The sequence below is a fragment of the Leuresthes tenuis genome, unplaced genomic scaffold, assembly GCF_036924035.1.
Source record: "Leuresthes tenuis unplaced genomic scaffold, fLeuTen1.0.hap1 SCAF_5, whole genome shotgun sequence".
In the NCBI taxonomy this organism is placed as follows: domain Eukaryota; kingdom Metazoa; phylum Chordata; class Actinopteri; order Atheriniformes; family Atherinopsidae; genus Leuresthes; species Leuresthes tenuis.
In genome coordinates, this window is record NW_027325359.1 from 32,652,871 (window position 1) to 32,679,344 (window position 26,474).

Here is a 26,474-nt window from a genome sequence, read left to right on the forward strand (position 1 = left end):
CCGGACAAGCTCGTCCATCAATGACAACTGGGAGAGTTTGGACTCAGGAGACATTTAAAATGTTGAACTTATTTCCAAATTAGTGGAATATTCAGAGTTTTTCTCAGTTTCATGTGAGGTGGAAACGCATGATGAGCAAAGACCTAACGGAAGGATAGGGCGAAAAAAAATTGCTTCTCAGGTCAAATATTTATATGCGATTAATTTAGATTAATTAATTACAAAGCCTCTAACTAATTAGTTACATTTTTAAATCGAGTCCCGGTCCTAAAATTAACTTGTTATCACACTAGATAACGTCACCAAAATGACCAACAGCAGAAGAGGCTGTTCTCAGCGTCCGTACCTGCGTGCTGCTGCTGAAATGCACCTTTATTTCTGAGCCTGCCACCAAGTGGCAGCGACATGCTACAGCAGTCTGAACACCTGTAAACCCCCATGAGGAGAGGCATACCTGCAGGAGCTCCTAATGTTAATACAAACTAAGACAGAAGCAACAGAGATATTTTACCTGAGCAGAATCCATCTGTCTGGACTGAGATGATTCACTGTAAAAGAGATGAAACAATATCATTAAACATAATATTACAGGAATACATTTAACTGCGATGCTCGAATCAATGAAGCAAGTAGCCAATATTGTGCACAGTATATCTAATGGGATTGTTAATACATTTACAGGAGCATACATCAACGGATGTTTGGCTTAAGCAGCTGTTCTATGATGAAATTATGCTGAACTGAGTCAGGGGATCTTCAGGCAGATTTATTACCCTGATGCAGAGAGCACAAAAACTGCCGTCTATGGGTAATTTTTGTATGAATACTCACTTTCTCTAGCAGTCAATCCCCTACAAAGTGCATAAATCCAATCAAGTATGCAAAGAAAATCTCCAGTAACACAAAACCAATTCATTTATCAATCAAGAGGGAACAAACAATACAAGTTTTCCACTGAAAAAGAGTTATTCAACGAACCCATTGCGGCTTTTAGAGAAATTATTAATGAGGATATCAAATGCTATTCAAAGGATTCATGCCTAGAAATGAAGCCCTTTTTCTCTGAAGCGTCTTGAACTGCACAACCTCAAATAAGAAGATGAATTCAAAGAGAAACACACCCGTCATCCTTCTTGAGCTTCCTCTTGAGCTTGGGCGAGCCTCGCGGGGACGTCTTCCAGTCTTTAACTGGCATTCTGTGAGAGGAGCGAGAGCCGCAGTTTCCAGAGGATGATCCCAGACTGGCCACCTCATCATCAGGGTCACTGAGTCAAACAGGAAGACGGAAACTTTAGTTCAGCGGGAGGCCTGCGGCATGCAATCATCTCATAAAAGGTCGTTCAAATCAAACTGAGCTCCTGTTGTGCATTGCTCTGGGATGAATAAATCAGTCGGGGAGATAATTCGTCACCTTTGCTCAGCGCCACCTTCCGGACTGTCATTCTGCGTGAGGTGAAAAGAGCGCCGATGATAAGGCGAGCTCAGGTGTCTGTCCTTCGACTCCTCTCTTGAGCTACAGCAATTCAACACACAAGACACAGCTTCATAAAGCCTTAAAATAACTTTGCATCCATTCTTTTTCTTTAAAAAAGATCAAGTCCTACAAAAACTGTATGAATGGAGTTCTATTCCGTCTGCACATGTGCAGAAACCAGGAAGTGGCTTTAAAAGTAATTCACCAGAACTCTGCGACTCTTTTCCACAGGCAGATATTTTTCAGTGTTTTACTGACCAGTCTCCAAGGCCGTTGTCTCTGAGGCTGTTCCTGGTCTCCCTGGTGATGTCTGGGGCGGCCGGCCATGGTGTGTGGCTAACGTTGCCGTCTGACGACCCCCCTCCTGCGCCGGGGTTTTCCTGTGACAGCGCGTTCTCCAGCAGCGATGGGGTGTTGCTGAGTCTGGGCTCCGACTCTGCTGCCCCGCCCCCTGGCCCCTCTCCACCTCCGAGTTCAAGGGGCAACAAGCTGTGAGAGAGAACATTGTTCACTCGTGGGTTCTTAAAAAGGCTTCACTTTAGATGGCAGCTTATGACTGAGCTTATTTTATTAAGTGTGTGTCTGAGAAGACAATTCAACGACAAACTAAAGAAAGAGCTGAACCACAGGAAGAAGAGACAAGCCAGCAATGCCGGGATTCAACACGTCCCGATACTCAACCTTTGCCTGTACCTGTTGTTGTTGACGGTGCGTGGGGAGGTCAGCAGGTGCAGAGCAGAGGCCGCAGAGGCCATACTGTCCGTCTGGAGGGCCGACAGAGGCAAGGCTTCCAGGCTGGGGACAAGACTGCGCTGAAGCTGCAGGGTCTGCGATGCAATCTCCGGCATGTCCTGGGACATGGCTGTGGAGGCCGAGGAGATTACGTCAGGGGAGCGGGCCCGGGTCGGAGAGGCCAGAGGCGGCAGCAGGGGGGAATCCAGAATCTGAGAGCTGTCGAGGGCCAGAGGACCACTCGGGGATGTCAAAACCTGTAGAAGGAGAGCAGAAGCGTCCTGGAACAAGTCGAGCTGAGGAGACGAGCAGCTGGTGGGGGTGTGTGTCGGATCTTACTGGTACGTTATCGAGTCCAGGCAGCAGCACAGCAGAAGCAGCTCTTGGGCTGCTGGTGGAGGTGGAGAGCCCCAGACTGCTGCCGCTGTTATCTGCTCTGCTGGGACTCTGACTGACGTCGTCCATGGCTCTGCACGGAGGAAAAAGACACCACAAACAAACACAGTGTGTAGGAGTATCTCTTCCTCACAAAACGACCAGCGTTTTAATGATGCTGACCCACAAATTTAACTGAGGTCCTGCCTATGAACGTAAAAGAAGTTCATCCTTACAACCCTAATCAGCAGCTAAACATATGAGCTTGCAATAGAGCAGCTTATCAGTAATTAACAACTTCCTGAAAAGTCTGTGCACCTGGAGAGATCTGAGTGATCCAGCAGCGAGGAGGCGTAGCATTTAAAAAGGCTTCGCATCACATGTGCCGCTCTCTTCTCACAGCTTTGCTCTATGAATAACTTCTTTAACCGTCTTTTCTCACCTGTTAGTTGAGTCCGAGTTGCTGCTGATAGCTGTTATAATGGTCAGGCTGCTGGCGCTGCTGCCTGGAGACGCCGGTACCTGAAGGGTGTCAAAAAGTGACGTTCAGAGAACAAACATCATGTCAATCAATCAACATTTATTTATACAGCACCTTACAGCAACCCGAGATTGACCAAAGTGCTTCACAATTCCAGAAATAGATTTTAAAATGTCATCTATTAGATTAAAACGGGTCAAATACCAAAGACTCACATGAAGCAGAACCTCATTAGCTTTTGAAAGTATCATCAATAGCGTTACCTGTTTTTGTCATGTATAATCACACAGTGACAAACATTCGTCTCCACCCTGAAAGTAGGACTTTACTTTGTACAGGGTCTCTATGAACAGTCTGTTGTGTTGCTTCTAACACTCAACAAACATGTTACTCATTGGCAAAACGACACTTCCTGAAGCTCACTCCAGAGAGACGATGAAAAAAAGTCTTTACCGAAGTGCTTGTTGGTGTCATGAAGGCATCGGGGGTCATCAGTTTGGGCATCGGGCCGCTGCTGGCGCCAGAGTTCGACAGGAAGTCAGACGGAGCGGGAAGCGATGGGATCTTCCTCAGGTCGGTCTGCGAGCCACTTCCAGATTCCTTGTCAGAGCTCTGGTCAGTGAGGTGGTCTGAAAATCCTGCTGGAATCACAGCATACAAAGAGAACCGGGAGTAAGAAGCTGCATGCCACACAATTACAATATTTACTGTCATTTGGCACAATGGAACTCAGAAGAACCCGTTTCAGGCTCATTTACAGGTTCATACTTTCATTTTGGGTAATCCAAGTCTGTGGGTTGAAATGTTAATCAGTGGGACACCTTCCAACTCAACAGGCTGAGCAGGTGCATTGTGCGTCAGCAGCCGGTCCAAACTCACAACAGGACATCACACGGTCACTCAACCACTGCCTTATAGTGCTTCCCTCAGGGCGAAGATATAAGACTTTGAAAATGAGAAAACGTTTGGAGAGAGCTGAGTCCCAGCTATCGAAGCCACGCTCAATAACAGGCTCCGTTAACTCCCATAATGTGCTGCCGGGTGTTATGTGTCACGGTGGGATTGTCTGTAAAGTCTGTCACGGTGTGTTCCCACCTTTGGGGAACATGAAGTTAAAGTCTAAGTTTTCACTTTCTGCTTATTTTAGCTCCCAACAATCACCCATCTGCTGCGATTGGCCTGCTTGTTGTTATAAATAGTAGAGCGTGAGGCAGCTGCTCATTCTTTGTTTGAGGAGGGCATTACGCGGGTGTGTTTCAGGGTGATGTCATACAGTGAAGGGAGAAAAATGCTGGTCAACGAACAGGGCGTTCGGGCAGTTAAACCTGGACCTGGTTTCTGGCATGAAATACGTTCATCTACTCATTCACTCCGGTAAGAACGTCCATCTTACTCAAAGTCTTCGTCCACGTCGTCAAAATCTGATAAATATCCTGCCATGTTGCACAAAATTATCAGCAGCAAACTCTGTGTGAAGTTAGCCGACTGTCACAGAGCACGGAGTGAATAAACTGTGCTGCAGCGGCGGGTCGATGACGTCATCCCAGTAGCTGAGTGTGTAGAAAGCCTCTATAAGCCCCCCGATAGCCGCCAATAACAACAACACAGCAGCTATGAGCTAACAGAGCTATAGGACACGTTCATTCATTCATTCTTCTTAAAGTATTGGTGAAATAAAGACAGATAATGCCTTATTTAGAGGCTGCATCCTCTAAGCCCCGTTCACTCCGTTATATGGATCTCCAGTTATCTAAATATCTTCCGAAGGACGCCGACTTTCACCAAACTGTTCTCGGTGAGCAGATGAACGTATTTCATGCCAGAAATAAGGTCCAGGTTTAAAAATACCGGCGTTCCCCTTTAAGGAGCAGTAACCTCTGTGGGAGGGAATGAGGCCTTTAAGATTCCCAAAAAGCTTTAAAAGACAGAAGTAATGGAAACAAACAGCATAATATGATAATTTTATCAGTCAGGAACTGTGGTGGAGCTGAACAGGTCGAACTGGATCTGTGCTTTAAATCACCGTTAACACTGACCTCGTCCAGCCTTCGCTTTAAACCGCTAACTTACCGAAGCCATCCTGAGAGTCAGAATGGGGGAGAAAGCCTGCTGAGTTGGAGCCAACGTTGGATTCAGAGTTGGGCTGAAACCAGATCTGGACATCCTGCAAACTCCTGAAAACACACACATGCAAAACTCATTCAGAACCAGTCTTCTGAAGTTCTGGAGCACAAAGCAAACTGGTGAGAAAGTCCCATCCTTCATCACGGTGAACTGCTGGATGACCGCTGTGACACACACTGGGTTGGAGTTAGTGTGTGAGAGAGCTTACTGTGAGCCTAACGGCAGCACTCTTTTTTACTGGTAACTGTTTGGGGTTGAAAGGAAGGACTAATCTACTCCAACTCAATAAGAGAGAGGTACATTTTCAATCTGTGCAGCAAGTTTAAGTTTAAATAAGTTCCACTATATCACGTCATCATTGGAGAGAGGAAAAAAGATAAATCACTGTGCCTGTGAGCATTTATTGGATTCAAAAACTCACAATCCTGTCTCTTTAGCTCTGAAAACATCTCATTCAGTGAGCTGAACTTCAACATCACACCCCAGGGTGGAGAAGAGAAACTGAACATTCGCCAAAGACCCGACTCTTTGAACAGTTTATCACAGACAATAAGGAGTCCCACTCAATCAGAGTTTCACACTGACTTCAGACACAAAAACCTACTTGGTGTGGACACAGTAGAGTTTAATCTGGATCCCAGATTTGGACTCCGTGGGTCCTGGAGTGCCCTCTGGAGAACAGAACACGTTTCATTATATATTCAACGCCTGCTTTGCATATTATGGTCGACGGTGTGGGCGTGCATGTGCACACGCATGAGCACCTGTCGTCAGACTCTCGCTTTCCTCCTCTGCGGGGAGGACCTCGGTGTGCCTCAGCCGGCTGTGGGTGACGTCCCGGACGCCGAAGCTGAGCACGGGGTGCGTGAGCAGGAACTCCGACACCGCCGTGAAACTGGCCTTTCCTTTCTCGTGGTCCTGCCGAAGCTCCATCACGTAGAGCACCTGGCGAGCGCAGCGTTAAAGCACGAAAAGAAGCATTTTCAGGAATAATTCTCCCTTTGGGGTGAAGACTGCAAATATCTCTGCGCTCACCTTCCTCTGTACGTCGGTGAGGATCAAATATTCAGCGGAGAGATCCAAACTGGCCTTGAGACTCGGCAGAGTCGATGAATTGAACGGATCCGGAGAGAACCTAGGACAGGAAAACACTCCATAATGAATACATCTGTGTCGTGTTGAATGGAAATGAAAAGGTGTCAGGCCTGGTCGGGGAGAACGGCAGCGACCTTCATCACCACGATGCTCAGCTCTACTCTACCCGAGTCTCTGTGGTTCGTACTCGGGTTTACGTGCAGATGTGGGAATTATTTGAATGTTTACTGATAAATATCTTTTGTATTGTGGAAATAAAGATTTAAACAGAAGTGTACAGAATCTCCAGCATGACTCAGCTGCTCTCAGCTGCCCGTGTTGCATCCTAAAGAGTTCTGCTAAGATCAAAGCTCCAGAAGTTAAAATGCTGGAATAACCTGATGGTCTGTAAACAGTTCCAGGTGACAGTGCACCACATCTTCAGCTCCTGGTTCTGATCTGCTCCCGTTATCAGGAACCTCCAAAAAGGAACCCTGAAAGAGCAGCAGCAGATGGGTAAAAATCAACCAGCGCCTCAGTCGTATTCTCACAACGTGCCGTGTTTACACGCGTGTACTGACTCCGGGTCCTGCCTCTTGTGGTTATCACAGAACAGAAGGCAGGAGAGGGGGCGTCCTCCGTGAGGCTGCAACTCATGGAGACATCTGGAGGAGGGAGCATAAAGGAAGAGACGTGAAGAGAAAAACTAAAGAGTGGGAAAATACACACTTTAAAGTGCTCTTGTGTTAGCAGCTCACCTGGGTTTATCCTGCCCAGCGTCCATGTAAATCTGCCAGAACTTGATGTACCCGTCATGGCTCGCTGTAGTTAACACGGTTCCATCAGGAGACAGCACACCTTCACTGACACGCTGGAACAGATATTAAGCAATTCAAATGGTTATTACAGCGAAGGAGCTCCACAACTAACCCAAAGCAACGAGCACACGTCGCTGCAAGGACTCTTCCAGGCAGGAAGCAGCAGTCAAACCAAGCCTGAGCAACACAAGAGCAACACTTTAACTTTCTATCTGCCACACGATCAAACAGAACATAATCAGTGTGTAACCTGAAAAAATCCAACCGTAGGTTTGTTAACTGATCATTCTTGATGTCCCAGTTTATCAGCTGGGAGTAACACGCCACCCAGCTCCTGGTGCAGGCCATGGTCATCTAACACCATGACAACGGCAACGCCCTCCCAGCCCGTGCTGTCAAACCTCTGCAGATGGTCCAGAACGCGGCGGTGCGTCTGGTCTTGGATCAGCCTAAAACAGCACACGTCCCCCCTCTGTTCATTGAACTCCTCTGGCTGCCCTTAGCCGCCCACATCAGGTTCAAGTCCCTGCTGTTAGCTACAAAGAGCTTAATGGAACGGCTCCCATCTACTCGAATGCTCTCACAAAGGCTTACGTCACAACTGGGTTACTCTGGTGATCACAGGATTGTAGCAGCGCCTACACCACGCTCAAGACAATCCAGACTCTTTTCATGCATCATTCTACGATGGTGGAATGAGCCACCGAGAGCTACCAGGACAGAAGAAACTCTTACAGACCTCAGAGAGCATCTCCTAGCCTGTATTCCCTCTGTGCCTGTGCTGTCACCTCTGACAGAGTCTGACTGGTGGTTTTCCTTCTTTGTAGCTTACTGTTAGCTTTGACATTAGCTGTAATGTCATATCCTCATTTGTAAGTCGCTCTGGATGAAAGAGTCTGCTAAACGCATGAACATAACGAGGTGACGTTCGCCCTCCAGCTCGGAGAGAAAAGCCACTAAATCTGTGTCTCCTTTAGGAGCCGAGCATCACCAGCCGTTGAAGACCTTGGACTAAAAGCTGCTGTCACAAACTTATTATCTATTGATGAGAGAGTTAGACAGAAGGAATACAGCTATGGCAATGAATTTCTGTCTGGCTCTCCTCTCTTTACTTTTGAGAAGCTTGTAAAGAGAAAACCCTTAAATTCACTCTGAACCGGTCAAACAGTCACTGACTCGTGGGCATAACCCAAGTACAGCGACAGCTTCGATGATGATGTAGTAATGAGAAGATGCAAGACACTGATATGCATCTGAGACCCTGATATGCATCTGTGTCACCGATATTTAAGAATCACATTCCAAACAGGCAAGCTATTATCAACCGAGAGGCCAGCAAAGACCGACAAAACCCTCACCTTCTATTTCAAAAAGAGCCGAAAGCTTGTGGGAGCACATGAAAAGTGCGTATTTCTAAAGGACCGATACAAAGCACGTTCATTTCAAAGTTCAGTTTGATCAGAACAGAAAGAATAATCCGTTTTTCACAGAAGACATTCTGCAGTCTTACCCCGGTGTGGCCTTTGACCGTGATCAGTCCTTCTTTGAGTTCTGTGGCATCAACGGGCCAGCTGCTGATGTTCGCTCTGAGGAATTCAAACTCCAACACTTCAGCCTGGACGAGAAGAATAAAAATCAGTAGTTTTATCAATAACTTCTTTATGTTCATAAACCTTCTTTTATCTTATCTACAGGGTTGTTCAAGAGGGTTCATTAAGCTGCAGTTTTACACTTTATGGACTGAAGAAACAGTATGTTGATCCTACTTTTCTTCTGTTGTACAGAGACCCATCTTCAGGGTTTTAGTGTTTCTCGTTTACTTGATTTTTCTTACTAGCTGGGACAAACGTTTCCGTGTCAAACATAGATACCCTGTCTTCGTGTAGAAGAGCTAAAGTCTGGCTGGTATCATCCTGGTTGTCCTCATTGTCATCCAGGATGACCGGGGACCAGATGAGGCGGCGGTGGGAGTTTAGGGGCGTGTCTTCCGGCCGCTGGATGTGCACCACTATCTGATCTCTGTAAGGAACTTGGGTTAAGGAAAGTCAGAAGAAACATCAGCTCCTGGAGGATCTGCCTCGGTCCTTCCCATCACAGAAGCAGGAAGATCAAAGGTTTACGCATATTAGACCGAGATGCACAAAGTGTTTTGTTTTTTTGCATCTGGCGAGAGACAGATGTGATGTGAACAAAACACTGCAAGCACAAGCCGTTCCATCCATTCTCCACACACAGTGTAGCTGCATCCGCCCACACACTTTCCTCGGCTTCTACATCATGTCTGGATACAGTATCTTGCTGCCAGTACAGGTGAGCTGCCAAACCATCAGGTTTCCTGCTTCATCTACACAGCCCAACAGCGAGGAGTCGATGTGGGCAAACGCCAGGTCTGTGACAGCGCCGGTGAATCCCTTCAGCAGGGAGCGCTCATTAAAATCCAAACTCAGGACCCGAACCATCGCGTGGTTGTTGGCTCCTGAGGGAAGAAGATGAAGATGACCTCCTACATCCTTTTACAGAAGTGAATTCTTGAGATTTGATGGCATATATTTGATGTTCACCGGCTGTCTCACCTCTGATGGCGTAGGCCAAGAAGGAGTTGGACACAGCTATCAGCCTGCCGTAGTAATACTTGTGCTCCCAGTCATATTTGGCGACAGGTTGAATCTTCACCTGAATGAAAAGTAAATTCAACATTAAAAACACTTTTCATCATCATGAGCACATGATGGAGCCAAAGAAAGCCAAAATAATGCTACGAAAGGATCATTTTTTCAGTAAAAATAATCATTCTCTGAAATGTTTGACAATGAAAGCTGGAATCTTTAAAACAGGTTTAGTGACAAAGCCCGACTCATGACACCATGCTGAGTCATCACAGCTTTTGAATTGATCCGAAAGCTTCCGATTAAACTCCTCATAGTTTAGTTCCACACCTTGCTGCTGCCCCGGGCCTTGCTGTTGATGCTGGAGTCCTGACTCGCTACAACCTCCACGCTGCTGGAAGTGATGGGGATGCAGGTGGAGCCATCATCTCCAGTCAGACAGCTGAAAACACAGCACACCGGGGTCTTTAAACCTGACAAACACACCGCTCTGCAACGGCGGTAAAGTGACACACTCACATCGTCTGTTTCTCCTCAGCAGCGCTCAGGTCTGTGGAGATGGGTCTGGTGGAGTCCGACATGTTCGATCGATCGGTGGTGCCTAACAGGCCGGCTCCCAGTAACCCGTTCAGCTCTCCATTGAAAGACGGCTTCCTCTGAGCGTCACTCGACTGTGCATCTGAGGAAGACATTGAAAGTTTATCCTGAGAGACGAAGACAAACGCTGAAGACTGTAATACAGCGTCTGAATTCTAATCATATACACCAAGTTATGCACAAAAGAACTAGAACTCAAAAGCAAATGCAGTGTGGGAACCTCGTAAACCTTCAATGCTTTAATATTCTCATTTAAGTGATCTTTAGACACAAATTACACGTCAAAAGAGTCCCTCTGAATACCTGCATGTCATCTAAAAAGCAGCTCTTCACACATTCTCTTCCAAACAATGATCGAGCTCATTCATGTTTTCACAATAAACATTTGTGATTAATACTTCTGTCACTTTCTGCTGAGCATACAGCCACTAATGTGTGTGTGTGGAACTTTAACAGAAACTCAGTGTTATTTATCAGGAAAGACAAGGGGGAAAGCCTGCAAGCATCAGGTCACAGCCATCTGAGCACTGTCCAAAGTAATAATGATACAGATATTCAGCTCACATAAAAAGCTGTGATGAGGGTCATCTAACAACTACTAAATATCTAATAACTTTACAAGCTACGTGAAACGCCTCCAAGAAACAGAGTTCAGGAGAAAGGCAAAACTTTTATTATTAAACTGGGAATGAATCCTCTCCAAAGGGCTTAACAGAAGGGTTTGATCAGAAAATGTCACAGTATTGATCAAATAAAACCCCCCAGCACCCATGCCAGCAGGTGAACCATTATTTACACACTAAACTAAGTTAATATTACTGTTCTTCTATACATTGTTCAGCTTAAATTTGTGTTACTGAAAATAATGTCAGACACCAAGGTGCATTAATAATCTAATTAATAATCTGAAAGGTAGATCGTGCAAATGCCTGCATGTCGTGATTTGGCCAACTTCATCTTTAAGCATTTAAGCCTTCTAATTCTGTAAGAGAATAGCCGCCATTATCAGAAATGTGTTTGCACTTTAGGCTCAATAAGAACAACAGATTCCAGATGTGTGTAAAGCAGAAAAGAGCCACAACGAGAAATATGACATTTCTGTTGGTTTCAAACAGCTGTTTAAAGAAAAGTAAGTGAAGACAGCGATGCAGACACGATCCCATTACATAGAATTACAATAACATGATTAAGTCTGATAAACCTGCGGAACAGCACATGAGCTGACCTCAGGTGGATGGACCCAGCACATTAATGCAGGCGGGACACATCGAGAAGGTCCTGAGACCCGACTTCTCCGACCACATGCTGCTGCCAGTACGAAATCTGTTTCCTGGGGTTCATTTAAGGATTTCTTTTCTTGCCAATCCAGTGTTTGGAAAACATCTGCAGAACCAGAGCTTTGGGTCCAGTTGCAGAACTTAGAACCCTCAGTTTGTGCACTTTTACTCACCACAGGTGCACATGTAAACCCAGAAATATGTTTTAAATTACATCATTGTTCCTGCAGATAAATATCAGGACACCAACCATGAGTCAATTAGGAGTCATCACTCGGCAGGTTAGAATCTGTGCATTTCTAACAAATAAAGCTTCTTTCTCCTATTTGTCCATCCAAAGCTTAACCAAACAGCGCATGAAAACAAATGTAAGATGTAAAAGAAGTTAGTTTAGATGGAACTGATCCAGGATGCCAGTCCCGTTTGCTGGACTGCTGCCACTTCCTTCGACCTCCAATCCAGGACTTTTACCCTCTTAAATTAAATAATTGTTGTTGTTTCTTTTGTTAATTTTGTCCACTGGATAACAGGTGATAGATTTGACTTATCAGGTCACATCTACGACAATAAACCATAAACACCGAGTCAGATCCGGTCCAGCAGGTAGTGAGCCACTGCTGGTATTGTTCTTATTGTTGATGCTGGAAAGCAGCTTATCTTAGAGAGCTGAAATAACCTTTGATCAATGTTTGGGTTTATTTATAGCCAGAATCCTATAATCTTGCTTTTGGTCAGCTTTATCAACACTATTCTGAAAAAGCAAATCACCAAAAACACCAGAATGTGTGTGATGTTCGACATGCATTTAAAGTTTTGCTGTTATATTATGGATCATCAACTGATGCTTGAATTCTCTACGTTATTTAAGACGTCTCGATCATAGGCTAAAAATTCATCAGAACATAGAACATGAGGTGGAAGTGACTCAAATTCAGCCATCGCTTTTCAAACAAAGCCTACGATCTTGTTCACAACAAAAGAGAATCTAAACTTGATCACATGTGGGTTTTCTTTTTAAAAACTTCCCCAAACAGGACAATATTGTTGTTACAGTGCTTTGGACAGCACGTATTTACAGCTGAAGGTGCCACAAACAAACGAGAAAAGATTCATTCAAAGTAGCCATGAAGACCGACCTTCTACGCAGTTTATGAGGGCACGAACGAATCACAGATTCCCAAAACAATTTCCACAAAAGCGAGTCAAACATACACTAAAAACTATTGCTTAAGAGTCTAAATAGTCGATAGCGCAGAGATAATTCAAAATAAACTAAAAATAGTCCGACTTTCCCTCCGCCTGGCAGCAGACGAGACAGCTTGTCTACACCAGAAAATGGACTGGGACGTTAGCTAGCTCATAACCTCGCTAACATCGAGGACGACGCAATCAGACCCAAATGTGGAAACTTTTCGTTAAAAAATAAATGTGAATAGCAGCGTATCAATTCACTGACATTCAAACTGTTCTTCCAAGCGGGTTATTTTGTAAGCGGGCTTTAAAACTGCTGCTGAGCTAACTTTGCTCCGATACAGTTAGCATACCGCAGCATTAGAAATCAGTGTAGCCAGCTAGCATCCCATTAGCCTCCGCGGCCTAAACCAGCGCAGCCGCTTTTTATTCCCGGCCCCACTTACCGGCGCTGCTCCCGGGACGGTCGAGCTTGAGGATGTCTCGGAGATGCTGCGTCGCTCCCTCGATATCTATATTAGAATTTGACGCCATGGGTGAGGGAAAGGGGACACTGGGTTAGTTTAAAGGGGAGAAATAATAGTTCTTTGCGAAGCTGTGTGGTCACTATTCACCCAGAGCAACCGTCTAAACTTCCGTTTTGTCCGCGCCGTGAGTTCCGAGCTGTCATTGTGTCGGATGATTGGTTCCTACCTCCACTCCACAAACCATCAGACACCGAACACAATGATTTCATAAATACAGGGTTGTGGGGATTTTTATATTATATTTCTCTCTTTTTAAACATTTTTTAAATTGTATTTAGCTTTTATTTTGTGGTACTTTCACTACTTTCCTCATAATCTGCAACTTCTGTTTCAGTTACTGGATGCTGATTAGATTATTATTATAAACTTGGTTCAGAAAAACGTAACCACACGTGCACTGTTGCTATTAATATTTCTCTTGTTGTTGTCATCATCAGATAACTTTGTGTAAGTTGTTTGTGGGCAGTGTGAACATTTGAAAGTGACATCCCATTAAAACATCTATCTATCTAACTGACAGAACTTTATACTTCCGGATTTGCATCCAGTGAAAGGGCATCCCACCGCGGCCACCAGCGTAACCGACAGTCTGCTTGAATTTATAAACTATGCAGAACCCAAAGAACTACACGGAGCGTTTAACGAGGCCGACAGACAACTAATTTTTAATCTCATCTCAGCAGGGCAACCACAGACCTATATACATATACCGTATATATGTCTGGGGAACCACATAACTACTTCCGGTCTCGTTTCGAAATAAAGCTCGTAACATAAATACAGGATGTAACGATCAAATTGTCACACATCCCTCGATCATAAAAACAACTTACATTTGGACAACTTCAAAATAACATAACGGGCTATAACATGTCCTACATTTTAAATGGACCGTAGATTCACGTCTGTCAGTCTGTAAACTATGTTATTAATCTGAGCCTTTTGTTAAGAGGGAATATGGTTTAAAATGATCAAATCACCATGAACAAAAACACTTTCTTAAAACTACATTATCTGAAACCAAATGTAATCAAGCAGTCCTTGACAATACACTCAACTATAAACTAAAAATACCTTCACCCCAAAAATATGTAATGGCCTGATTATATTCCCTTATTTACACCATTCCAGTGGCATGTCATCAAATATCCATCTTGAAAGACAAATTTCTGATTTGCTTTGGACAAATTCTCTTAAAATGTCAAATTCTAACAAGCAGCAGCTAATAAAAAAAAAATCACATTTTTAGGGTTTCTTACTCATTTTGTATCACTGGAAAACATCACAACACAAAAGCACCTAAATCTTATTGCAAATGTATTCACGTTGCCACACAAACGTCCAACTGGAAGCAGACTGGTTTAGTGTAAAGAATATTCCGCCTCCTTTGGTCAGGCGATGACCCCTCATTGAGGCCCCCTGGTGACAGAGTCAAAGCCCTAAATCTTGGTAGATGAACTTCACCCCTTAAACCATCTCAGATGCAAGTTTTAGAAAAGAACATCTTTTCAAACAATCACATCTACTGTAAAGTAATAGTTCAATCTTCTGAAAATTTGAGCATTTTTAACTAACATTCATGTTATTTCACATCATTTGGTTTGATATACATTTAACAGTAAAAAAAAAGTTTTTAGACCCATTTCTACACATGAAGAAAGTCACTGAAAAAGTTTAATCAAAGTCTTCAGCCTTCAGACACCCTCCACGGACCGGTTTTATGACCCCTACAACAACCTCAGCGGATGTAATTCACAAACTGAACAGCAGCACCTTCTGATGAGGCAATGGTTCTGGTGATAAAGAACACAGGAACCTTCCTGCTTCATGTGAAACATCCGACACAAAGAAACTCATCTGGGACGTCACGTTCAACACAAACTGGAAGCTGCTTTGGGCTGATTAATTACTTATCTTTTACTGTATAAGCACAGCTGTAGATGACGAGCTTCAGACCCTTTAAAAGTCGGGGAACCTGCTCGTTAAACCTTTAATATCTGCAACTTACTGTGGTGAACTAATCCCCCTTAAGGAAACCGACTGACGACGAATGGAGTCGATGCCACACCAGAGACCTGCACTTGAGCTCCTGCAGTTATGCCACCCACATATATTCTCAACAAGCATAAGCAGCAGGAAAGAACACCTGTATGCTGTTTTAATGCAAAGTAATCAACAGCAGAGGAACCGGGAAGCAATAAAGCCAGAAAATGATATGGAGAGACCACACCATTAAGAAAAAGTCCAGGTTTTATTGTGTATCGTGGCTGTAGTCCATGTTAACTGCCAGACATGTGTGTGAAAGTGAGAAAATGCAGGATCAGAGAAAGTAATACATCAAGGTCAACCTTTGTCCTCAAGTTTCCTTTGGTTTGCAAGAGCTAAACCTGGCAAGAGAGAGTGAATGATGGCAAAGTTAACTGTAGAGGAGGATAAAACTCAATTCAACACACTAAGTCAAGCTAAGTAAACACACGAGTGGCATCTAAAAACAAATGACAACACAGCAAGTCAGAACTGAAGAGGCCGACTCTGAACCTGGACATGGATCTACAGACCAGTCAACAACAGTGCTAACAGAACCGAGTCGACAGCAGATTGGGTTAGAGTAAAGAGCACAGAGCAGAGCATGAGTTAATGGCATCGAACAGCGGTTTGTCCTTCTGGCGGCTTGAGTGTACATATTTTAAATGAGGGGCTCCCAGCATCATGCAGATCAGCGGAGTGGCAGACAGGGGCGTCTGATTGGTCGGCCGGCTCTCAGCAAAGACGACGCGTCGCACTTCTACAAGATGGGCTGGTCGGAAACCCACCTGGACGAGGTTCAGTGATTGAGATCTAGAATCCGGCGTTTACTTGTCAAACAGGCTCACATGAGACAGCAGGAGGGAGGGATGAGGGCTCCCTCTTCTCCCCATCAACTCCTCCCTCCCCTCCCTCCATACTTCGTCTCACAGTAACCTTCACGATGGCCGCCCCTGCCCGCCAGCATGAGGAGGCAGGTTAACCAAAGTTGTGAATGGCCAGCCTGAACATGTCATTGGTGCACACCCATGCATCGTTAATGTTCTTCAGGATGAAACTCTGATGGAAGCCCATGATCGGGTCCTCGTCCGCCTGCAGAGACACAAAAAGAAAAGCATCAGGAACAAGTGATCCACTCCACTCAGTTCACCAGCTGTGGGGATTGGCACAGACACGTAATTCTTCCAAGTCTGAGAATAAAAAATGGAAATAATGTCACCCTCGTCATGACTGCTGTGAGTTGCTGGCCCCCCTTTCAAGTAGGGTGGGGGTTCTGGAAGAAATAAGAGTTCACTAACCAAACTAGTTCTCTAATCAGGCCAATTATGACAGATGTTGGAGGGCGGGGTGCAGCAGAATGACGGTGACCCTGACATGCTCTGAAACCATGAACGGCAGCGGGAGGTACTCACTTTTAGCTGTCCTACAACCATACTCAAGATGCAGCTGTCTGGAGTTGGCTGGTGGTCCTGGGCTGTTATACTATGCGCTATTTTTGTGAAGGGGAGACTCTGGGACACAAAAAGATATACAAGAAGAGAATTAATTCAAATATATCAAAGAGTGGCATCACTTTGAACAAGTATCATTAAAATTGAGGGAAAGTGCATGTAAACTGTGTTTAAAGATGGAAGATAAAGCCTTGATCCAACCCTTAGTTCTTTATATTTTGCAGCCAGACTTTAATGTACTTTTTAAAAGTGGTCCGGAGTAATATTGCGCCAGCCTTTTTGAAGGTCTTTAAAAATCATTTCATGGACATTTTCTGCTTTTTCCCTCATTTTCAGTCCTTGTAGCTGAGCATTTTCAGAGGAATGTGTTTTTTCTTTGTTAAGCCATTCAACTCTGACCTATGAAGCATTCAGGCAGGAAAAAGGCTCCTAACTCAAGGGATGAACCAGTGTTGTGTCGACACAGAACAGACAACTTAGCAAAGAAGCCATTTTAAATTGGATCTTTAGGCACTTTGTTACCAGCAGCCTGTCACAAAGACACATCATTTGTTCCCATTTCTTTAGCTGCATCTATGAAAAACAGCAAAGAAAACACAGTTTGACAGACAGAAAATAGGATTTCTGCAGCAACAAGATGATTCCCAAAGAGCTATTAGCTGAAAACTTGGCATATCTCAGCATGGTGTGCAGTGTGTCCTTAAAACATTTGAGGAAACTGGACAAGTGGAGGACAAAAGAAGAAGTGTCAGGCCTAAAAAACTATCTCCAGCAGATGAACAGGATCTGAAAGTGATGTCCTTAAGAAAGAGGAAAAAATCCAGCTGTGACCTGACAGGACCTGAGAGATGCATCTGGACCTTCAGCTGATCCATCTACTGTTGGCCCAAGCCTCATCAGAAATGGTCTCCATGGAAGGGTGGCTGTCAAGAAGCCATTCTTAAGGATGGGAAACAGGGAGAAAAGGCTGAGCTGTGCCAAATGACACAAGAAGTGGACTGAAAATCAGTGGCAACAGGTCTTATGGAGGGATGAATCCTCCCCAGAGCCCGGACCTCAACATTATTGAAGCAGTGTGGGATCATCTGACAGAGAACGGAACAAAAGGCAGCCCACATCCAAAGAAGAGCTTTGTGATGTCCTTCAAGAAGCCTGGAGAACTATTCCTGAAGACTCCTTAAAGAAATGACAGAAAGCTTGTCTCAGAGGGTTCAGGCTGTGCTGGAGAATAAAGGAGCTCAGACCAAATATTCACTTTAAAGCTGCTGAGAACTGATAAAAAAAACTCTGTTTCTGCCTCAGGTTCTGGATTTATATTCATGTTTGACCATGATTCCATAATTCTATACACTTATTTTCTGGCAGCATTTATAAAGAAATGAGGGGCGACTCAAAACTTGAACAGAACAATAACTGTTCCTGCAGCAACATAACTAATAAAAACAAGAGCTATATGATTACAAATGGCTTCATGTAACTAACCCCCCCACTCACAGTGAGTTTCTCGACAATTGCTATTTTTCCTTGGTACGGCTGTCCTTCCCACGTAAGGCAAGATGAATCGATCTGTGTGGAGGGACAGACAGAAGGAGCAGGTTTCAGACAGTGATCTGCAGCTGTAAGCAAATAACAGATGCAGACATTTAAAGTCCATGTGAGGTGGCTTAAAGTGTTTTAACAGCACAAACTGGACATAAAACACAATGTGATGCATCAAACTGTAAATGAGAAACCTGAAGCCTTCAAACACTGTGATCAAAGCAAGAAATCAGTTCATAAAATCAACCTTTTCCAGTGAATGTTCTGTGATATTACCGCCTGTAAACGGCGAGATATCATAATTTATATTTATACAAAGTACAAAAAAACTAAAAGTTCACCAAAATAAGTCAATCGAATATGGGAAAAGGGAAGAAACGTCTTAACATTTGAACAAATACAGAGCCCTCCGTAATGTTTGGGACAGGTGGCTTCCAGGTGTGTTTCACTGCTTCATCAGTGCAGGGAGAAGATACCTCGGCTCGTTTCTGTCGCTGTTCAGCATGAAAAGTCAAGGAAGCTGAAAAACATCAGAGGCGTGGGTCAAACCTGTAGGAGTACTGAAATGAGCCGTCTGGAGCATCATGAAGAAGAAGGAATGCTCTGGTAGGCCAATGAAGACAGAAGAATCCTCAAAGGCCCGTCCAACAGATCAGAACCAGCCTTCAGGAGGCAGGTCAGAGACAACTGTCCACTGCTACATGCTAGTTAGCCACAGAAACAGGATGGGCACATCACAGTTTGCCAAAAAGTATTTAAAGCAGCTGCAGAGTTCTGGGAAAAGGTGTTCTGGACGGACCGGACCAAGATGAACCTGCATCAGAGTGATGGCAGGAAGAAAGTGTGGAGACCAACAGGAAGCACCAAAGATGCAAAGCAGGGAAGCTCCTCTGTTGAGCACGGTGGTGGGGGTGTGATGGCTGCCACAGGTTCTGGCTGCCACAAGTTCTGGCTGCCACAGGTTCTGCTAACACAGGTTCTGGCTAACACAGGCTCTGGCTAACACAGGCTCTGGCTGCCACAGGCTCTGGCTGCCACAGGCTCTGGCTGCCACAGGCTCTGGCTGCCACAGGCTCTGGCTGCCACAGGCTCTGGCTGCCACAGGCTCTGGCTGCCACAAGTTCTGGCTGCCACAGGTTCTGGCTGCCACAAGTTCTGGCTGCCACAGGCTCTGGCTGCCACAGGCTCTGGCTGCCACAGGCTCTGGCTGCCACAGGCTCTGGCTGCCACAGGCTCTGGCTGCCACAGGCTCTGGCTGCCACAGGCTCTGGCTGCCACAGGCTCTGGCTGCCACAGGCTCTGGCTGCCACAGGCTCTGGCTGCCACAGGCTCTGGCTGCCACAGGCTCTGGCTGCCACAGGCTCTGGCTGCCACAGGCTCTGGCTGCCACAGGTTCTGGCTAACACAGGCTCTGGCTAACACAGGCTCTGGCTAACACAGGCTCTGGCTAACACAGGCTCTGGCTAACACAGGTTCTGGCTAACACAGGTTCTGGCTAACACAGGTTCTGGCTGCCACAGGTTCTGGCTGCCACAGGTTCTGGCTGCCACAGGCTCTGGCTGCCACAGGTTCTGGCTAACACAGGTTCTGGCTAACACAGGTTCTGGCTAACACAGGTTCTGGCTGCCACAGGCTCAGGCTAACACAGGTTCTGGCTGCCACAGGCTCTGGCTGCCACAGGCTCTGGCTGCCACAGGCTCTGGCTGCCACAGGCTCTGGCTGCCACAGGCTCTGGCTGCCACAGGCTCTGGCTGCCACAGGCTCTGGCTGCCACAGGCTCTGGCTGCCACAGGCTCTGGCTAACACAGGTTCTGGCTAACACAGGTTCTGGCTAACACAGGTTCTGGCTAACACAGGTTCTGGCTGCCACAGGTTCTGGCTGCCACAGGTTCTGGCTGCCACAGGTTCTGGCTGCCACAGGTTCTGGCTGCCACAGGTTCTGGCTGCCACAGGTTCTGGCTGCCACAGGTTCTGGCTGCCACAGGTTCTGGCTGCCACAGGTTCTGGCTGCCACAGGTTCTGGCTGCCACAGGTTCTGGCTGCCACAGGTTCTGGCTCACTTATCTTCACTGATGATGGCAGCTGCACAATCAACTCTGAGCTGGATGGAAACATCTGATCTGCTCCAGTAAATGCCTCCAAACCCATTGGACGGAGCTTCATCCTGCAACAGGATAATGATCGAAACATCCTGCTGAGGCAGCAGCAGAGTTTCTCAGAGCTGAAACATGGCCGAGCCAGTCAGCTGATTCAGATCCAGCTGAGCACGCCTTCTATATGCTAAAGAGGAAACTTAGCTTTAAGGTACTCACCTTTACTTTGTCCCAAACATGATGGAGCTGAAATGAGGGGGACTGTGTGTAAAAAGTGTTGCAATTTCTACGTGGAGGAGCTGAAAAGTAGGAAAATTACTTTAAATTAAAGTCTGGGATGTGAACTTAATCATGTCTGAGTTGTTTGATTTAGAGTTTTACTCTGAGGAGCAGAAAATGGGACTTTGTCCAAAACATTACGGAGGGAACTGTTTAACATCTGACACTGATGACTGATCTTCAAGGGAAAACTAAAGTCCAAAGCAGGGAAGTCAAACCCACGTATATGGATCCGAGTTGTGATCTGTCAGAGTCAAACATCTGGTAGTAGTGCTGCACGAAGCTGGATCCTATCTGCTCCCACAGAGGCTGGTCCCCCATCCTGAATCACCCTGCAACACACAGAGCAGGTGGAGGCGAGCGGGTCAGACCAGGTGGATGAGCAGTCAAACATGGGGTGAAAACAACACACAAACCGGAACTTCTACTTCTAATTTAGTGCCACCTCCATCACCGGGCTTCAACACTTTTTATTTAGCATCTCTAACCAATCTGAAGAGGACTGTGGTTGTTCTAAAGGCTCTTGAACATCTGGAGCATCTGTGACGATTTGTCTCTTGTTTTTTGGTGTGTACGGCACCGGCGGCTCTGTCTGACCTCAGCTGGGCTTTTTTCAGCCGCATGTTAAACTGCTGTCGGGTCGGTCCTTTGGAGAGATCCCTCTGAAGGGCCGTTCAGAGCAGGGACTGAACTCTGTAGTTACCGTAACTTCGGGACTGTAGAGCGCACCTGAATATAAGCAGCAGCCGCTCATTTTAAAAAGAAAACCCATTTTGTGCTTGTATAAGCCGCTGGTGTCCACGTTTTAACAGATATTTACACAGAGAGATGTTACACGTGAGGATTTTTTAACTTTTAATTAAATGCATAAGGTGACATCAACAAATACATGCTGCAAATGCTTTTTTTCCCTGAACAGTGCCTTTAACACGGCTGGTTTTAACTTAAATACCTATCGGTAACATACAAATACGTGGCGTGAATGCTTTTTTCCCCCAGACAGGGGCTGTAACACGGCTGGTAAGAAGAAGAAAAAAGACAGCAGCCAACCAGGAAAAGTCATTGATCGCCTTCTTCATCTTCCTGCTGCGCAATAAAACCATCAAAGTCTTCTTCTTCAGTGTCCGAATTGAACAGCCTCAAAACTTCGTCACCCACTTCAGTCTCTTCGTTGTCGCTCTCACTATCTCATTTCAGATTGATCGCCTTTAATTTAAAAGCTGCATCATATGCATTTCTTCCTTTGTTTTCCACGTCGAGGGAGAGTACAAATGACCAATAATTTAGCAGTGTAAGTGTGTTGGATTTATCGTACAGTTTCATGGGACCGCTGTGAACTATTCGTTAACTTTATTGGTCTAATGTTACAGGCAAAATGTTTTTGGTGGCATAAAAAAAACATACATTAGCCGAACCTTATCATAAGCCGCGGTGCTCAAAGTCTGGGGAAAAAAGCAGCAGCTTATGGTTCGGAATGCAACTTTAACTGTGTTATTTTTTAATGAAAATATGTACAAAACAACCCATGTGATGTGATTTAGTTTAAAAATCAAATGTAGGTTACTGGTGTAAAAACTTTAAAATAGCTTTGAACTGAGCTACAACCACGTTGGTTAATAAAAACAGAGGAGGGGGGGGGGGGGGGGGGGGGGGGGGGGCTCTTGTTGCTATAGGCTGCAGCCACACCATTACCTCACCCTCTGTCCGACACGTCCAGTCGCAGCAGCTCCTCCACCTACCCATCATCTCATTTTATCTTCTCTCCTGCTGCAAACTGGATGAACATCAGCTGGTAACATTCCAACACTGAAATAAGTTTCCCAGAGCAGTTTTAAACACTCTAAACAGTGCGTAATACAGCTCTTACAGACCCAAACTGCAGGCCATTTACGCTTGTCACACAGCAGAGTTAAGACGGAAAATCACAACACTGTGGATTTACACTGGTGCTCCCAACCCACAGCAATGCTCTATTTTCTTCTTCTTTGGTTTAAGCAGACTATTCACAACTTTAAAAAAAGGCTCAAATGAAGCTTTAACTGATCTTTATAGTCACATTCTGGCTCAAAAGACACCTGTAGGAGTCCTCGTTTTAACTGCTTTATCAAATCAAACTCCAGTTCCCAGCTTTATCAGCCGTTATGACCATAAGCGTTTTGTTACTACGGTATACTTAAGGGCAGCGCGACCTTGGGAAAATACTACAATGACAATATGACTTGCAATAGATAAAAGGGTACTTCAATAAATGGTAGGTGGTGCTAAACTCAGGTGTATGACTAAGGGCTGCGTTCCACTACTGCGGCTGTGCAGGCTGGTTAACTGTCCAACAAACACCAAGGTGGAACTTTCTCTAAGTGGAATGCAGCCCTCGATAATAAACCTTTGCTTGTTCTAATTATTGATAGTATGACAATAATACATTTTTGAGATATTGTGCAGCCCGTGAACACATTCAGTTGTTTTAAACAAATAAAATCGCCGAGACACTCGCCACAGGAAAAGTCAGCATTAATTTCAGGACTTTGACTCAAATGCAAGTTTTTACAGGCATCACTGTACGACCTGCTTTATCTGTTGGTGGTACCCTGGATCAGTTATAGGAGGCTACCCTAATAGAGTCACCACGAACAGCTGCACGATGAGATGAACTAACATTAAGTTGCTTTTTTAACATTGTCAGACTTACAGAATTGATCCTGACAGACAATTAAATTAATTCTGATTCTAGATCTTAAAAGTAACCAGAGCAAAATTTCAATAAATAGATGCACAGAATAATAGAAGCTTTATTTCATCATTCAAACTTTTCCCCCCTGAAATGTCAGGGTAGTGCCTTCCTTTGCCTCTATGGAGCAGCTGCTTTTTTTTTTTTTTTTTTTTTTTTTTAAACCACAGACTTGATACTAGTCTAGAACTAGTTTTGATGTAAAATAACTGGTTCTCTGGATTAAACAGGAGCTTCAAACCATTCCTGATACTCATTATGCAGAAAAGTAGTTTTAAACTGACAGGTTGATGTCTGTGCAGCATGTTTAGCACCCATCTACCACTCTCCAGTGTCAGCTATGTTGAGTTGACTTCATTCCCATTTATTTCCGATTTCCACCCGTTTCTCAGCCAACTGTAGAAGGCTTTGTTTTGTGTGCTCTTAATTGCTTTTGTATCTAATTTAGTGAAACTACTCCCTGAAATCTTGTCATTTAAACTTTCTAAGAAAATACTCATTTAAAAAGTCTAAGTTTAAAAAGTTTGGCTGATCTCTTGAAAAGTGTTGCCAGAAATTAAATGCACAATCCGTACCGCAAAACGTAATTTCAGATACATTTTTTTACATTATTTATATGGAAAAAATTTAATAAACAAACCAAAGCATATTTTTAACAACACTACATCACTGAGAAGGAATAAAAACACCGATTTCACTTTAACCAATATGGCCGGTGCGTTTTTTGCTGACCACCCTGTAACGGGTCTCTCGGGGGCGACACTGACAGCACAAGTCACGTGCTCCTTCATAACGTTTGCTACTGGAACAATCTGAGCGCGCCTCATACAGCAGTTAAACCGGGACGACCTACCACGATAACCAAAAGGACTTAAGAACATTACACCCGAATAAACAGAGTAAACAGTAGACAGGAGGGTGAAAAGAAGCTTGTGAGCTTAATGAATGGCAAAGCTCATCTTGTTTAGCTAGTTGGCTATGTAGCCGCTGCTAGCTTGTGAGCTGATTTGTTTGCTAACACAACCTAGCATAACTACCCGCCGGCTAATGTTAAACGTCAGATAAATTGTTTGTCCCGGCGTTGGCAAGCCAGCTGGGTGGCCTTAGCTGTGTCACCGCTTTCTAAAAATATCCCGTCTCTGTGTGCTGATGCCTCTTGTGGGCCCACGCGCACAGCCCTGGAACCCCGGAGTAGCTACCCCATATAGGCGTGCCCGACGTTAGCCGAAAAACGCAGGAGGAGCAGCCAATTTAACTACTTTTACTGCTTTAAGTTTGTTCAAATGTCAGACTAAATTGGTACTTTTTGTTTTCGCACATGTTTCCATTCACTATTTCGTACGAAGGCTCTCTTAAAACAAGTAATGCAAACTTACCTCTCACTAACGCCAAGGCCAGCTGCACGATGGCACAGTGCAATGTCTTCTCAACGACGTGAGCACGCAACCAAAGCCGTAGGTGGCCCGGTGGATTGTGGGTATTGTAGTCTTTCTATTAAAGAATATTTAAGTTTGCCGGACAATCTATATTAACGCTTGTGATTTGCATATGAGTCAAATTATATTTAAAAAAAATCTAAACTTTATCTATAGATGTATAATTATATAAATACATATTTACAAAAGCATGTAAAGTACACAACGATATAGTGGTATACAGTGCAGATAGAAAAAATGTAATATGTCAAAATGTTATTTTCAAGAAATATGAGTCTGGAGTTCAAATTAAAGACAGATTTTATAGTTCGTATCAAAAACTACATTTATAAATGAAATAGACACTTAAGCTGACCAAATCAAAAACAGCAGATGCTGGAAACAAGTTGGAAACTCAGTTTGTTTAGAAAAGTCGGTGAATGTCATGGTTAACATACTGTATGTGGCTTGGTTCCATCATAATCGTGAAATTGTGGTCTCGTTTCTGAGTATATTTTCTTTCTCCATAGCTGAGCATCCTCAGTGTTGAAATGACAATGCAGAGAAGCTGAACATACATCATGTGCACTGCTTATTAGAAAAGCCTTCACAGGCCCAGCTATGGTTACATAGTCATGCTTTCTGTGTTCCAGGTTCTTCAAATTTTCTTTTAAGCTGGGTCAAAACATGTTTCCAGATACATGTAGTTACTTTTTAGTATCTTTTTTTTTTTCTTCTCGCTGGCTTCTGGGCTCACAAATGCATTCCTGGTGCAACTTTATTACTGTACTCTCCACCTCCCCTCTCTGGGCTACAGATGGGGTCTTTGTCTCATCTGTGTGAAGTGTTTTGTTCCACAGGTTTGTCAAAGCGACGACGTTTTCACACGACACATCAGGGTGACATGGTGGGTCGTAGTGCCTGCAGTAAATGTGCTGCAGCAGTACATGCTGCCACAGAGAGTGCCAGACTTTGGTTAATAAACTATGATTACAAATAGTTTGACTGGGTTAAACCAAACTTAATCTTAATTATATTTGTAAAAGCTAACACCTGATTCACCAGATTCAGCCACTTTTGATGCTCGTGGAGAAAATGTTGATGTATTCTTGTGGAATGACAACTAAAGTGATCGTGAAACATCTCGATCTTAAAGTTCTCTTCTATTCTTTAATTGGCTTTATCTTTTACAAAGTTTCTATGCTAAAACATCAAAATAAGTCATTGGTAAAGCCTGTTAATATGAAATCTATACTTTTATCATGGATGTTAACGAGCTGTTACAATCACAGTTTATCTTTATCAGAAAACCTGCAGTTTCGGTACTTTATAGACTTCTACTTGATCAAAATTCTCTCTGTTACTCCGTCACATACGAGCAGAGGTCGGAGAACCTAAATGGAGACTCTCAGGTGAGAGGCAGGGGGGTAAGAACCGAACAGGCTTTTATTTCCAACTAACAATACCATAAGCAAAGGCACCGCAGACAAAGAACGTCCAAAAATAGACATTAGAAAAACACAAAACAGGGCAGGACAAAAACAGAAGGTCTGACATGGGGGCACAAACAAAGACAACGACTCAGCACTGAACTAAGCAAACCTGGTAGTATATATACACTGACGTGCAAAAATCTGGTCAAACAAGAAGAGGAAACAAAACTCAACA

At 44.4% G+C, this 26,474-nt stretch overlaps 2 protein-coding genes across 3 annotated transcripts in view; both read right to left on the minus strand.

The window, feature by feature from the left end:
- Window positions 1-13,403, minus strand: part of edc4 (enhancer of mRNA decapping 4) — a 33,551-nt gene extending 20,148 nt beyond the window's left edge. Inside the window, exons 1-22 of one of the 2 annotated variants that reach the window (XM_072386686.1) lie at window positions 13,196-13,403; window positions 10,204-10,363; window positions 10,015-10,126; window positions 9,652-9,751; window positions 9,368-9,554; window positions 8,950-9,097; window positions 8,589-8,693; window positions 7,019-7,131; window positions 6,842-6,925; window positions 6,659-6,754; window positions 6,222-6,321; window positions 5,951-6,131; window positions 5,791-5,857; window positions 5,133-5,236; window positions 3,516-3,700; window positions 3,024-3,103; window positions 2,546-2,675; window positions 2,168-2,463; window positions 1,733-1,963; window positions 1,412-1,513; window positions 1,122-1,265; window positions 512-548 (exon numbers count right to left, since the gene is read on the minus strand). In XM_072386686.1, the coding sequence (XP_072242787.1) occupies window positions 512-548; window positions 1,122-1,265; window positions 1,412-1,513; window positions 1,733-1,963; window positions 2,168-2,463; window positions 2,546-2,675; window positions 3,024-3,103; window positions 3,516-3,700; window positions 5,133-5,236; window positions 5,791-5,857; window positions 5,951-6,131; window positions 6,222-6,321; window positions 6,659-6,754; window positions 6,842-6,925; window positions 7,019-7,131; window positions 8,589-8,693; window positions 8,950-9,097; window positions 9,368-9,554; window positions 9,652-9,751; window positions 10,015-10,126; window positions 10,204-10,363; window positions 13,196-13,283 (2,850 nt within the window). In that variant the 5' untranslated portion in view covers window positions 13,284-13,403. Of the gene's footprint in view, window positions 1-511; window positions 549-1,121; window positions 1,266-1,411; window positions 1,514-1,732; window positions 1,964-2,167; window positions 2,464-2,545; window positions 2,676-3,023; window positions 3,104-3,515; window positions 3,704-5,132; window positions 5,237-5,790; window positions 5,858-5,950; window positions 6,132-6,221; window positions 6,322-6,658; window positions 6,755-6,841; window positions 6,926-7,018; window positions 7,132-8,588; window positions 8,694-8,949; window positions 9,098-9,367; window positions 9,555-9,651; window positions 9,752-10,014; window positions 10,127-10,203; window positions 10,364-13,195 lie in introns of both variants that reach the window. The other variant, XM_072386685.1, reaches the window with a different exon arrangement.
- A 2,105-nt stretch (window positions 13,404-15,508) lies between these two features.
- Window positions 15,509-24,854, minus strand: nutf2 (nuclear transport factor 2). Its single transcript, XM_072386684.1, has 5 exons — window positions 24,768-24,854; window positions 20,886-20,995; window positions 18,247-18,318; window positions 16,714-16,812; window positions 15,509-16,393 (listed from the first exon to the last, which is right to left on the minus strand). The coding sequence occupies exons 2-5, from the start codon at window positions 20,982-20,984 to the stop codon at window positions 16,280-16,282; spliced, it is 384 nt and encodes a 127-aa protein (XP_072242785.1). The 5' UTR covers window positions 20,985-20,995; window positions 24,768-24,854; the 3' UTR covers window positions 15,509-16,279.
- Between the last annotated feature and the right edge of the window lie 1,620 nt (window positions 24,855-26,474).

What these genes read in the sequence shown, in the direction of transcription:
- nutf2 (XM_072386684.1), bottom strand. Translation starts at nt 20,984, where the DNA reads ATGGGGGACCAGCCTCTGTGGGAGCAGATAGGATCCAGCTTCGTGCAG. An exon ending in CACAACTCGGATCCATATAC is followed by an intron (nt 18,319 to 20,885) that starts GTGGGTTTGACT and finishes CCCTCCACACAG; the next exon opens with ATCGATTCATCTTGCCTTAC. An exon ending in TGGTTGTAGGACAGCTAAAA is followed by an intron (nt 16,394 to 16,713) that starts GTGAGTACCTCC and finishes GTGTCTCTGCAG; the next exon opens with GCGGACGAGGACCCGATCAT.